This window comes from Gobio gobio, assembly GCF_949357685.1.
Source record: "Gobio gobio genome assembly, chromosome: 17".
Taxonomy (NCBI): Eukaryota; Metazoa; Chordata; class Actinopteri; order Cypriniformes; family Gobionidae; genus Gobio; species Gobio gobio.
Window position 1 is genome coordinate 34303876 of NC_137110.1, and position 15470 is coordinate 34319345.

The following is a 15470-nucleotide window of genomic DNA, read 5'->3' on the forward strand; positions in this document are numbered from 1 at the left end:
AGTCTTCATCGTCAGTAAGGAACCTGGGTGTGCTCTTTGTGTGCATTTGCTCTCAAAGACAAATGCAGAACAGTTAGTTCATGCGTTCAAGACCTCTAGGCTAGATTACTGTAATCCTCTATTGGGTGGTTCCCTTGCATTCTTAATAAACAAACTCCAGCTGGTCCAAAGTGCAGCAGCTAGAGTTCTTACAAGAACCACAAAGTATGACCATATTAGCCCAGTTCTGTCAATACTAAATTGACTCCCTATTAACCATTGCATACTAAAGAGGCAAAATCTTTAGCAGTTTTTTGTTTGTTTATACAGCTTCAATCAACAGTCAACAAACCACTATTAAGCAACCCACAGGGACTCATTCATTGGGCTCAAGGGTTCACAACACCACAGGTTCAAGTCCTCTAAACACTTTGCTAGTCACATTTACATTCAGCACTAGCTGTGAATCTGGCAGGACTGGTACTGCCCACAGGAAACATGCTCTGTCACTCACCTCTGGAGCGATGTAGTCTGGCGTTCCACAAAATGTACGGGTGGTCACACCCTCCACAATGTTCTCCTTGCACATACCAAAGTCTGCAATCTTAATATGACCCTCTGCATCCAGCATGACATTATCTAATTTTAGATCCCTGAAAGAGATAAAAATAACACTGCAGTAATTTACCATAGACAGGGTGTTACTGAAAACAGGATAATGGGGAATGGGGTTACAGGCTAAAAAAGGCTGATGTTTGTCTTGCTGTTGTTTATGAGATATATATATATATATATATATATATATATATATATATATATATATATATATATATATATATATATATATATATATATGTGTGTGTGTATATAAACAAATCTCTTTTGGATCTCCACCCCCCCATGCATGTGCAAATGAGCACAACTAAAATGTAGTTCATTTTAATTAATCTAAAAGCAATTACACTGTGGAGGGTTTTTTTTTTTCCTCAAACAAGGACTCTGTCTCTTTCATTCCTGCTGACGTCAGTTCATCTGTTTGCTCTATTTCCCTAGGCCAATTTAGTCGCGCAAAGAAAAACAAGTCAAATAACTATAGTTTAGCTCCTAAAGAGAGTCAGAATTTAGTGAATTCCTGGTTGAAGGTTAAGCTAAATAGTGTTTTGGTATTTTTTATGTTATTTTATCAGACTCAAGGCAATATCTGGCACAATTTATGAATACGGTACAATGACCTTTTTTCTTAAATCATAGAGTTGTAAATTACCTTTACTACTGTATCTAACAACTGACTTCACACAACATTCATTTCTTGCTGTAAAAATATACTTTTAATTATTTGGACCCTTTCCACAGCATTTTGGGAAGACAAGTAAATTGTCTTCACCATTTCTCCCCCAAATAGCTCCAAATGAAATAAATATTTTTTTATAATATAAATATAATATATAATATTTTTTTTATATAAAATAGAATTTGAGATCGGGGTGGCTCAAACGTTCTTCCGAGCAGATTCAGTCACTCTTAACACACCTCACACCAGAGGAAAATCTGATAAAATAATCTGTAGAACCTTCAAGATAATCAGGACTTTACCTAGGATTGTTGGAAAGGGGAAAATCGGCCCAAAATCGCCATGATTATCTTGTGTGTGTACCCTGCATTAGGCAAAATCTGCAACCCTGAACCTTAAAACTCTTTTATCTAGGATGACAGTTTCTTAAATGTTATTTATTGTTTTAATTGTATTTATTAATGTTATTATATTTATATTAGGCCTATACATTTTGTCTGTTGAATTTTTGCTAGATTAAATTAATATTTACTACTAGCAAATTGCAAAATCAGAGTTTTAAACTATTTAGAAATGTCCCAAAATAAATGAACATAAAACAGCTCACATAAATTTAGTTTTCATGTCTTGAGATTCACATTTCACATTTAACATTTTCTTAAGGCTAAGGACCTCACTGACAATTTGACTGACCGAATGAGAGACAGACAGACATACAGATTTATCTTCTAGCTTCAGGCCCTTTTTTTTACACTTTGAAACTATTGAAAGAAATATCTGAATGTCTATTTGAATGTGTATTTTATGTGTTCACCTGTAAATTACTCCTCTCTTGTGCAAGAAAAAAAGCCCAACAGCAATCTCTGCAGCATAGAACCTGCAACAACAAGCATATAAAGTGATGTATGTTTAAAACTCAAACCAAGAAATCCAGATACGGTATACACATGTATAAACACAATAGTAGAGTTGCTTACACTGCCTGTGGCTCCTTAAATTTGCCCACTTGCTGGATGTGGTACATAAGATCACCACCATTAACATACTCCATCACAAAATACAGACGATCCTATGACAAAAATACATAAAAAACAACTACATGTATATGAAACTGTTAAGACATTTTTTTTTAAGAAGGCTTTTTCTAAAAGTTTAAAAGTTCAACTATCAAAAGTTATTGAATTGACAATCAACAATTGATCATAAATCATATAAAGCTACTAATTACAAATTTCTTACTTCATATTGCAATAATTTTATGAATGGTATATTATACAGTCAAAAAAGGCAAATCTGTTATATAATAGATTTTTTGCCACCAAAGGCTGGAATACACTACACAACTTTTAAAATATGACCAGATTTAAAAACACTACGCTAAAAAAAACAACAAAACTGGCCATCACACAATAAAAAGGGCAGCTAATCATACACTATTGTGATTGTGAAATCTGTCAACTTCGACTGACCAAAATCTGCAAATTTGATCTGACTTTCAACAACTACGGCAACTCCTCCAGAGTGCAAATTGGGGGAAAAATCTGGGCAAAAGTTTTGTAGTAGATTACAGCCGTTAATCTAATGTCAAGATTTGTATCTTTCTTATGTAACATTTGGTGGATGAACTTATCATTAGGTAGATAATTAACGGTTTAACATATTCACATATGTGAATGTCAATGACTTAAGTACTTTTTTATGGTTGGATGTGGATGCAAAGCATCTCTAGAGTAGATCCACTCTGTGTCTCTTTCATTTCTCTTTCTCTGTCATAACAACAGTTTGTACCGTCATCTCACCATCAGAGGCCACTATTGCCTAAGTATTGAGTTTTTGTTTGCCTTCTTTTGGACTGTTACCTAGATATTTTGATTTTGTGCTTTTCACTTTTTGGTTATGATATTGGTGGTATGAATTCCAGTTGTTTTATTAAAATCTGGGAAACACTTTACAATAAGGTCTCATTTTTTAACATTAGTTAATGAACAGCTGGATTTTTATAAACTAACACTAACAATGATTAATAAATACTGTTACAAATGTATTGCGTATTGTTAGTTCATGTTAGGTAATAACATGAACTAACAATAAGCAATACATTTATAACAATATTTATTAATCGTTTTTAGTTTATAAAAATCCAGCTGTTCATTGTTTGTTCATGTTAGTTCACGATGCATTGTTAACAACTAATGTTAACAAATACAACTTTTGAATTTAATAATGTATTAGTAAATGTTGAAATTAAAGGTGCAATATGTAGGATTTTTGCAGTAAAATATCCAAAAACCACTAGGCCAGTGTTATATATATTTTTCTGTTGAGTACTTACAATATCCCAAATCTTTCCAACTATTTGTAAATCGTGAGGAAATTGCGATTTTAACCAAGGAACCGGGACGTGTGAGGGAGTCGCCTGTCAATTGCGTCATCTGCGTTACTCTTGGTTTCTGCTTTCACTGGGGTAGAAACCATGGCAACAGATGTGGACAGCTGCAAAACATCTCGCAGCACGCTGTTGTAGTTTCATTCAAACATTATGGACCATGGCAAACAGACTTTGGAACAAAATGAGAAATCCAAAGAGGACCAGTATCAACGTGGCAATTTCGAGATGGCGAGAGCTTCGCAACAAACTTCAACTTGACAGAGAAGCCGTTCATGCATGTGCTTTATTAGACAGGTGAGCAAATGTACATAAAACTAATCAATGTTATGTAGTTCAACACAATGAAATATTAGAATATCATCAGTAGGATGTTTTAATGTTGATGTAGCTTACTGCTAGTCCCATACAGCCAAAAAACTAACACACAGAATAACATTATAACTCTCAACACACTCAAATGCAGTTTAGAAAGTGTAGACCAAGTGAAAGTAGCGTTGCGTTTCCTCACAATTTTAATTTGTTAAATTCCGGGACTCGCATGTGTGGCGCTGATATCTGTCTCTTATTAGTAATCTCGCCTTGCTTCATACCACAGTCATGTTAAAAACACTCATCCATAAACATTATTTCCCCGTAAACATTATTAGATCCATCGGTATGACGACAGGTTCCATGATTCCGCGTACATTCACTGCGTCATCAATCTACACCTTTGTTGTTGTTTTAAAGGGTTAGCGATCCCTAACGGCGGAAAAATACATACTATAGCTTTAACACTAACTAAGATTAATAAATGCTGTAGATGTATTGTTCATTCTTAGATCATGTTAACTAAAGTATATTAATTGATGAAAAATTATTGTAAAGTGTTACCAAAATCTTCAGTAAATGGATCTGTCCTATCAATTCACATGCTCTGTGCATAAAAGTTTTTCAGCTTTTTTAAAATGTGTTATTAAATGGGGCTATATTGAAATAAAGTATTACATTCACAAACTTAAATTAGTTTTTTTTTGTCCTGTTTTGTAATGCTGATGTTAACATTTAAAGACATTCATACAATTTTAGGATGACTTATGTCTAAATAGTTTTTGAGATTCCTGTAAATGTGTATTTCTGTTGCCAAGCATAAACAAAACTTTGAAAAATTGTGGGTTTTTGTGAGTTTTCAATCCTTCTAAGAAATTCTGATTCTGAAAGGATGTTTGGTATGCAAGTGCCATTAGTGGGATTACCATTTAGCCTACAGACAAAGTGACTGGTTAAAAGAGGCTTCTGCTTAAAATAAAAGTGTCCACCAAAGTATAAAAAACAATTCAAAGGCAGAGTTCCTCACCACAGTCTGAAAGCAGGAGTGGAGATGGGTGAGGAATGGAGGTTTGTCCTGCTGAGCTAGAACTCGTTTCTCCACCAAGGTGCATTCAACATCATCATCCTGGATGACCACATCCTTCTTCAGGATCTTTATAGCATATAGTTCATCATTAGACTTCATCTCAGCAAGCATCACCTGAGTATGGAGATAGCAAAAGTTCAGACTCCCAGTGAGGGCCATTGACAAACCTATGATACCAAACCATTTTCACTGAAATTTTTTTGTTTGTTTGTTTTTCATTTTATTTTGCCTTACTAAATATTACTAAATAATTAAATGAAGGCATGCATCTAATATGCTTAAATATATATTGGTAATTAAAGAAAAAAAATCGCGGGAAAATGAAAGGAAAATACCTATTTTTAGACCAAACCTTAGTAACAGTCATAAGCTCAATATCCTGGGATCATAGTACACACACACCTCATATGTGCATCATAAAAACTGAAAAAATAATAATAAAACAACCTTATACATAAATATATACCAATGACTGAATTTGCAGATAGAAATGAAGAATCAATCGTATGATGGTGAATAAAAAATGGTGTGCAATTAGTAACACACCTAATAATGGGGAAGTGGTTGTAAACTCACCTTTCCAAAACTGCCTTTTCCCAATACTGCCAAGAAATTAAAGTCTGTGAGCTTGACTCTGTCTATACCGCTGGAAGGAAAAAAGGACCCACTGTCATCCAAAGGGGTGGAGGCTTTTTTGGATGGACCCAATTTGGCTTTCTGCACACAGACAAACAATAACTGTAAAAACAAGCCAGAACTAAAGGCAAAATTCAGATGCTTGAAAAATTCCCATGATGCACTTGGAATCCCATATGCAAGTGAGATGCTGGAACATGTTTTCTGTCATTTATAAGGTGTGAATAGACCTTAGTCTTGGTAGATTCCATAATTATTTATTTTTTGCAAATGAAAATGAGGCTATGACAGAGATAAATGCATAGTCTGTTTAATGGTTGACTTAAACATGTCTAAATGTCATATCATGTTCATTAGGGGTGTGAATCATCACCGGTCTAACGGTTCAATTAGATTACGATCATGTCATGTCAACGACTCGATATCACAATGCATCACGATTCGTTGCATCCTCAATTTTCACTATTACTGCACATGGCTACGTTTTTGTCAATGAAGCAGTCAGATATATGAACTCCCTTTATATTTGATCTGCTCAAAGAAAGTACACTGAACGTAGACAACTTAAGTCTGAACACAGCAGACAACAGGAGCATTTAAAACAAATACAAACTAGTAAATAGATCACTAAAAGCGCATGAAACTGTCAAGTAGTGTACTTAAGTTACAATAACGCTCACACATACACGCACACTCGCAAGGACACACACAATACTCGCACGCACTCGCAAACACACACATTCGCACTCACATGCTCGCACGCTATAAATGTTTAAATAGTGGAATTTTTTTTGCATTTTTTATTACTCCATTTTGTGTTTCGCCTCCCTACGCCATTTTACACTAGCGCAAGAAGCGCTTTTGTGAAGAATGATGTCATAGAAACGTCAGTAGGCTATAATCAATTACAGTATGGTCTATTCCTGCATCGAGAATCGTCCACGTCCGCATCGTGATTCATCGATGCAACGATTAATTTTAACACCCCTAATGTTCATCAGGCCGACATGAATTGTTTTGAAAAGACATTTTCAATGAAGCGTCAAAAAACTTTACAACCCCTTGAACAGACTTTATGGCTAACATTTGTGAAAAATAAATATTGTGTCCGTCTACCCTGACTAAGGCCCATTAAGCTTTTAGAGATGCAGCCCAATGAAGCATAATCCACTCTTTGCAGCAGCATCTGCATTTCCTAACAATGTCTTATAACACAATCCATACACAACAAGGCTCATTCTAAATCTGCCTTCCTGATTAATTCTGGGTAGTGCCCATGCAGTTTCTCAAGGCAGATGAAATTCTTTCCATCACAGCATGCAGAAGTCAGTCAGCGGGCCAAGATTCTCAGCCAAGCTGCCGGCCTGGGCGGCCTTGATACATTTTTACTGAAGAATATCTGATTTAGTCTAACCTATTTGATATGCCTGTTTCTTGTTTTTGTATGAACCTTCCAACTGAATGTTTTCAATTCTAGTATTTTGAAAGAGCCAGTAATATATTGGGACAGTAATATATTATAGCACAAAATTCTTTGTGTAATAACCACTCACTGGACATAGTCCTGTTCAGGTCATAGCTGTGGTGATAGGTGAGTCATCTAAACAAGAAGCTCTAAAGTTTGGTTGTGATTAAGTGGTTGCCATACTAGCCATGTGTCGAATGAGATGGTGGTGAATACGGACAACATCTTTCAAGCAAGTTTGTAATGGATACAGAGAAACCCTTGAAACTTTGGAACAGCTATAAGATGATAGTGAGGGGAGACACCGGAGCAAAGATTGAAGGCATGTATAAGCAAGCTCTGAAGTCAGGAAACTTTTTCAGCCTTCTGTGTTGGAAGCAGTTATAGACACTCGGCAGAACCAGAGGCACAAGGTGGTGATATTCATGGCAATGCAATTTTTATGAAGCAGTGGATTTGTCCCAACATTCGATCAAGATTGTATGAAGGTAGACGCTGTCAGAGGAAAGGTGCTTATTAAGGTAGCCAACAAAGATCAAACTCCCTACACTGTGATAGAGTCAAACTTGAACCTCAGGTGAAATTTAATCTTTAATAGCTAGGAAAGAAGCTGAAAGTCTCATAAACCTTTATATGTGTTTTTACATCTCACATCTTCACTACTTCATCTGAGATAACCTTTTCCACGCTGTGCATTTTAAGATGTGTTTACGCTCTACTAGTGGTCGAGCGGATGTGGATTTTACCAATAGCGATAAGTAGGTTGGCCCATGCTGGCCGATAACCGATGAAACAACCGATAGTTTTAAAAATTGATACTGAAGTCAAGTCAAGACACCTTTATTTATATAGTGCTTTTTACAATACAGATTGTTTCAAAGCACTGGCACAGCACTGGCACACCATTGGGCAATGCTGTTCACGTGAGCATCACGACGCATGCATGTGATGCTGACGCAGGAGCTAGCCAAAGGTGAGCCGGCGTTCTGACGTAGATTTCGATAGTGCTGCACTGTATTTACAATGTAGAAGACTGGCACAGACGAGAAGAAATTGTTGCATAAAGTCGTTATTTTTGTATGTTTTTTGCGCACAAAAACTATTCTCGTTGCTTCACGAAATTAAGTTTGAACCACCGTAGTCACATGGGCAATTTTAACAATGTTTTTACTACCTTTCTGTGCCTTGAAAGTGGTAATTAAATTGCTGTCTATGGAGAGGTCAGAGAGCTCTTGGATTTCATCAAAAATATCTTCATTTGTGTTCTGAAGATCAACGAAGGTCTTACATGTTTGGAATGATACGAGGTTGAGTAATTAATGACAGAATTTTCATTTTTTGGGTGAACAAACACTTTAATGTTACAAATTGATAATTCTTTAAATATCTACACAAAGGCCATAGCATTGAAATTAGACACATATGTATATTGTATCTATACTTTTTATTTGCTCCTATTTTAGAAAACTTGATTCTCTATTAAAAAATAGCAAAATATTCATTTCAGTGATGATAAAATAAGAACTGAAATTGAATGCATTTCTATAATTGTTTATATGTTTCTGTCGGCTGCATGATGATACAGTCTGCTTTCTCATGTCTATAGCTTTAAATTTGCAACTTCACTGCATAACGAGTCCATAAAAGCGACCAACTGGATATAAACAAATGCAAATAGATGGTAACAACCGTGACATTAAACATTTGGATCGGATTTGCGTGTGTTTTTGTTACATTGTTTTAACCGCTTGAGGCACTAATGTTAGCGCCATCTCAGCCTCGATCGCAAACATACTTCTGTTTTCAACCAATGCAGCATCTAGTCAACAAATGAATTACTTTATAATAGGAAAACACATATGGTAGTGTACTGTTTTCTAGTCTACTAATAGTCGTTGATTTAAGCCATTATTAACAAGCCATAAATCATAATAACGAGCCTTTAATTGTCTATACAATAGCGAGCCTAATCAGCACTCAAATGCACGCACAGGATTACATAAACTGAGAATATTGTTTTCCACTTAAATTGGTTCATTTAAAAGTAGACATTTCAATCTTTCTATAGATATGCTATATTTCTCATGTCTGTAAGGCAAGTATATGCTGAGTTTCGGTTCATTTTTCGGCTCAAGTTCACTGAGACGGCAGATCAACGCACCCTGATTGTTTTCATTATTTAACAAAAGCTCAAAGTTTTGTTGTTATTGTGAGTTTACGGAAATAAAAGTAGGCCTTTTACAGTTTGCATTACTCTTGTATGACCAAAATATATATGAATGCCTTTGCCTGAGGTGCACAGAGCTGTAGAGTCAGTGTCAAAAATCGTATCCCTCTCATAGCATCCTGCAGCACCCCCTACTCAAACTTTATTCCCACATCAATGCATACCTCTACGTAACAATCAGGAACCTATCACTGCCCTATGAGCAGGCACACACAAGTATTCTCTGCAAGAAGTCTTCACACCTTCACATACTTCAAGATGAAGCTGCATTAATGTAGCGACCATTTTATAAAAAAAAAAGTGATGCAGATGAAACGGGCACAAAACCAGCCAGCCAATCAACACACACATATTTGCACGCTGCTGCTGACACGCACCTGCCCAAGGTCCTCTAATGTCTGATCCTGTAACCACACCAGAGGGGTAAACAGAGATATACATGCAGACACGAAACAAACATAAGCGTGAATAGGAATAGATAATATTTATATCTTATAGCAGATAAGGATATAATCTTCCCACCCAAAGTTATGTGCACTTACCTCTGGCAAAGTCTGATTATTCAGTATGAGGGTGTAAGTGAGAAAGCCTGGGTTAATTGGGGGTCTCACTAGCAAACTCATAAAAACTAACTTTTAGTTGGGGGTTTCTCACCTGCCAACTGTTTTTGATGAAATCTTGCCCTCTTCAGAGGAGGTCACACACACTGATTTATAAATGACATAATAAACGGCATAATAAACATCGGTCTCTAAATTTTCTGATCTGATTTACAGAAGTGAAGCTTCTGAAAAACAACAACAAAAAAATAAAACAAAACAAAATTATTGGATGTTTAGAAGGAGAGGGTATTGGCTTGTTGTTGGCCTTTATTCTGGCCTGTATTCGTCATTTGGCCTTTAAAAAAATATATATTTTACAGAATTCTAAATGTAGAGTTTCAATTGGATGTTTTGCCAGCTTACAAAGTCAAATTTTATACATGTAAGTAGACCCCACACACTTCACTGCCATTAAATACAATCGGTTCAATTATTGCTTTGCAAAGTTTGAGACAGATTTGGATTGGGCAATTTTAACTGATCTTTTAATGGCATAGAAAGCCCTTTTTGCTTTCTCTTTGAGTTAATTCACAGCCAATGTAAAGTTATCCAATGACGTGATTTTTTAGGTAGAGGGAAGTCTTTGGTTGGTTCTGTGTGATAGAGTGCATGTGTGACTGGATGGGTGACAGTACACACTTGCACACTGACCCTACATAAGGAAGTCTAACGCCTTGCTTGTGGTTTTGTCAGCGCAGCGTTTTTTTTTCAGTGAGACTCTTCCGTTGAGAATTGATAAGCAATAAGTGTTACTAGTATCTCATTTCACAGATAGTTTGTTTCTGTTTTGATTCTATTTAAAAATGTTGATACAATGTTGTTTTAAATAATTTTGTTTCATTATTATGCTGCTTGTTGTCATCTGTTGACGTTGTACAAGTAGAATGTGGCGGTTGGTCGGTGTGGTATTTGTCCTGCCCCTCCTCCACTGTGATTGGATGGCTGGGTAAAAAGTGACAAAGTGAGGTGCGCTGCGTTTTACTCAAAGTTGAACATTCTTCAACTCTCGGCCGACCAGTAAAAAACGCAGAGCACTTAGCGCTTGAACGTGAAATAGACGCTCAGCGCCTCGTAACGCTCATAGCTTTGGTGGACACACTGCCTAAATGTCTTGTGTTTAAAATGCTGCAGAAAACCTTCCCTGTGTAAAAAAAATACTCACAGAACATCACTGAAGAATTTTAGGATAGCCACTTTTAAGTTGCTCCGTGTGTTTCAGCATCTCATTCAGGCTTCTGTCAACATCACAGGCTTTCTTGGGCTTGAGGACTTGCAAATTATTTTCTAATTATTTCATTGTTATGGGGAAATCTAAGGGGGTTTGATTTGCTTTAATTGATCCAAATTTCTATTTATTATTATTATTAATTCATTCATTTTGATTAGAATTTTGAATTTCAGTTGAGCTATGTAATTCTTATAAATGATTTTTCCATGTCTTTCAATGATTTGTATAATAATTCTCATTTATCCCAGAATTTATTGGAATTGATTTATTTTTTAATTTCTTCAAAATAGTCCTGTAGATATTGAGCTTGACTGTGAGCTCTGAGCTTTCTGTGTGGGTACATTTCTTAGAGCCTAACATTCTAAATCAAACCATCTGCCAGAGTCCCATTTCAGAGTCACTTTTTTGTTTTGTAAAATATGTCATTTAGATCTTTCACTGCCTGACTGATGCTGAATATGTATTTGGAATGAATGTAGAGAGATTGTACTGTGTTTCTGTACATTCAATTGGTATAATTAGCGATACTGTTTTCTGTCCATTTGAATGATATTATTTTGTTCATTGTTCATTGTTCATGTCATGATTGTGTTGGTTGTTGTTCCGGGCTGTTTTATATAGAGGGTGATTTGGCTGTGGTCTGAGAAAGGTTTTAAAAGCCTGGAACACATCAAGCCGACGGTCGGCCATCAGGTAGTTTCCGTGCGTCGGCCAACTAAGTTTTCTCTGTGTGTTCCGCACCGTCAGCTGATGTTGGTACTCGTCGGCTATTTTTCAGCCGATCCGACATGTTGAATCGGCGTCGACTCTTGTCGGTCAGTCGGGCCATCTGATCATTCTGATTGGCTGTTCAGCTAGCGAACCAGTGCATGAGAAAAAAACCCCAGATGTGATCGTCTGTGGTGAGCGAGATTATGAGGTGCTTTGTTTATATCCCTGTAGCTCTTCCGGTTTCCCGCTTTGAATAACGAAAACAGACTACTGCCACCAGGTACAGAAAGCTATTTACTCTTACACAGGCGCAGAACGGACCTGCTACTTTGCCGTCGGATGTTGAGCGTTGGCTTGGTGTATCAGGGCAACTTTGGACCCAGACGCTGCTGACGTGAGCCAACTCAGCAGTCTGCTTTCGTTGCCACAAGTTGGTCGGCGTAGGTTTGGTGTGTTCCTTGCCAAAGGCTTGACTGTCTGTGAGTAATGAATCAGGTGCAGTGTGATTTTAAAAAAATCTAATTCTACCCCAGGTTCTAGAATTTAACCAGTTAAATTCAAAATTCTAACTAAAATTTCTAGCTAAATTTAACCTGTCAGTGCCTCACTACTAGTTATAAAATTGGAACACTTTGCTTGGAACACAGCTAGACATTATTTTATAACAATTTTAGAGTCCACATTTTTTCTTAAAATATATATTTGTATAAAAATATTATTTTTTGTTTACAGTAAAGATAAAATTATATAACTTTTATATACATACATTTTTTTATGCTGCTTTCACTTCTGCAATAATCTGCAGTGCGCAATTTTTTAAATACACCAACCGTAGGTCTTTATTCAAAAGCATTTATGAATTAAAATCATTTAAATTCAGATCTATGCTTGAAAAAGCCTGACATTTAACAGATCACCCAGAAGATTCTATGATGAATAGAAAATTCAAAAGAACAGCATTTATTTGCTGAATAATAGTTGTAATTTCTTCTTATTATAAAATAAAATGTATGTTTACCAAACTTTTCAATGATAATGTAAGTTTCCACAAAAATATTAAGCAGCACGACCGTCTTCAACATTGATGATAATAATAAGAAATGTCTCATTAGCACCAAATCAGCATATTAGAATGACTTCTGAAGGATCATATGAAACTGTATACTTGAGTAATGGCTGCTGAAGATTCACAGGGGGAAAAAATAATTTTAGAATGTAATAAAATAGAAGAAAATATAACAAAATAGAATAGACCATGCACTACAGTAATTTCAATACTAAAACCATAACCACAACTAAGCGAGTTTGCTTATGTTTAGCTATGCTGGTGGAATTTCAAAATCACTAAACACACTAAACAGGAAAAAAATAACAAGAAAAGCTATCACTGCCATCATCTGGCAAAACAAAGAATTACATGAAAACTGATTCTAATAGCCAATGGTGACTCATGAGGCATTGTGCTTCTCATCAAGTGTGCAACTAGCTTTAAATGTTTTATGGGTCACACATAAACCACCCTAAGGCAGCTATAATGTATTTGTATGTGTACAAATATCTACAGTATGTGTCTGAGGAAAGCAACAAGCAGATGAAATATTAATGTCTAATAACAAAATGTCTGACAGAGACATAAAAACAACAGCTAAACATACTAGCAGATCAGCTCAAGCTAACCAGCTTAACAGATCTGAGAGTCAAATCATTTTACTCTGGAAATTATAGCAAGATATTTCACACAAAATTTTTGCTGTGTCTCTCAGTAATTTTTAGTCTCAACAGTCAAATTTAAATGAACGACTATTGGTAGACTAGAAAAATCTTTAGTCGAGGGCAGCCCTATATTCCATGCATAAACAATGTACTACAGACTGCTGAGACTAAAGGCTCTAATAATTTATTGATGGAATTTACCAACCTGCTCATTCTAGCTGTTAAAGAATTATTAAATTCTTATTCTTTATGTTTAGTAAACAAAAGTTTATTGTTAGCAATTAGAAAATAAAAAGTTGTTTTGTAAGCGCCACAGACTAATCTACTGTCTGTTCAGCATTAGGATAAATTCTGTTTCACCAACAACAACAACATAAAAATCATTTGTCCAAAATAGTTTTTCTAGAGAACAAAAAAACAAAGAGAAATTAGTTTGCACATAAGGATAATAAAAGAGTCACCTCAAACTTCTGTCGGAGCTCAGTATCCTCGTCATCTTCATCTGGAATGGGCACATTGTAGTATTCTCCCTCCTCCTGATTTAACATTTTGTACCTGCACCCCAAAGAGATTTTTTTATTTATGGTATTCATCAAAGCACATTTCAAGTACCCACAATTCTGTTTACTCCCTAGGGTTAATTCTGAGTCTGTAAAGCAATATCATTATGTATTTTCCACAGCAAAATAATATAAAAAACAAACAAAGAATATCACATAATTTCAGAACATTAACCCTAGGCAAGAAAATAAGATTATTTTTAGAGAATTTTTTTCTAAGGACAAACAACGATAAACAACAACAACAAAAGCTTCATTAAAGGCCATAAAAGTAGTCCATATGAGCAACAGACTACATCTGTCTTCTGAAGTCATTGTCTGATTATAACAGACAATGGTGTTTTGGCATCATTATAACATTTTATATGTGAACACAAACATATTAATTATATTACATATAAAACAAATATTCTCATACTGTATAATGACAGTGGACCCTTCTCAGTCGCTCCAGCAACGGATGCAACCTGGTAAAGCAATCGGTATGGATTTTTGCCGATAACGATAGATCCACAAATCAGTTATCGTGCCGATTAATCGGTAAAACCGATCAATCGGACGCCCTTTATTTAGAATGTTTATAATATAGTACACTACCTTTATGGGTCTTTAATGTTGGATTTGAACTAACAGAGCATTCCTAATAACGGCAGAAAGTGACTGCTGAACAAAATTAGTGACCCAGCCATTTTCCTTTCCAAGATCTTAAGCCCTACCAGATACATGGGTCTGCGAGAAAAAAGACATATCCTTACCATCCACACACTGGGGACTTCATGAGCTCGGACACACCAAAAGACATTGAGCCCATGAAGTCATTGCGGGTGGTTCTGTCCCAGTCCCACACCTCTATAGACAGCCGACGGTCCTTATCTGATGCCTTCAACTTACTGGAACACACAAGCATACTGAATGAAGCATTACAGTAGCACCCCCCTTCATCATATTCTAAAGCAGGGCTTTTCAGCTGCTTTCTTTCAGCAATGCATATTATCCAGATTAACACTCTGGGGTTCTTAATGTATTGTTCACACTCAGGACCTTCGGGTCAAAAATGACCCGGAGGGCAGGATTAAGATAAAAAAGATTTGAGTAAGATCAATGAAATATATTTTTGTTCAATAATATTTTTTCTTTTTCTTTTTACGAGATAATTTTATGATTTATAATTAATATTTATGCAATAATTATGACCCATTTTTTCCCATATTTGAATATAATACAAAATTTATATAGATATATAATTGTTTTATTTTTTTTTATTAAAGCTGTA

At 35.7% G+C, this 15470-nt stretch overlaps 1 protein-coding gene across 3 annotated transcripts in view; it reads right to left on the reverse strand.

Moving 5' to 3' along the window:
- The window catches only part of prkcaa (protein kinase C, alpha, a), a 162394-nt gene that overhangs the window by 40049 nt on the left and 106875 nt on the right, over nt 1-15470 (reverse strand). For all 3 annotated transcript variants that reach the window (XR_013818318.1, XM_079840996.1, XM_079840997.1), the window contains exons 7-13: nt 14953-15087; nt 14099-14192; nt 5632-5772; nt 4996-5169; nt 2248-2339; nt 2085-2147; nt 494-632 (exon numbers count right to left, since the gene is read on the reverse strand). Coding sequence is in view for 2 of the 3 variants with exons in the window: in XM_079840996.1 (XP_079697122.1) it covers nt 494-632; nt 2085-2147; nt 2248-2339; nt 4996-5169; nt 5632-5772; nt 14099-14192; nt 14953-15087 (838 nt within the window). In the remaining variant the exon portion in view is untranslated. The remainder of the gene's footprint in view (nt 1-493; nt 633-2084; nt 2148-2247; nt 2340-4995; nt 5170-5631; nt 5773-14098; nt 14193-14952; nt 15088-15470) is intronic.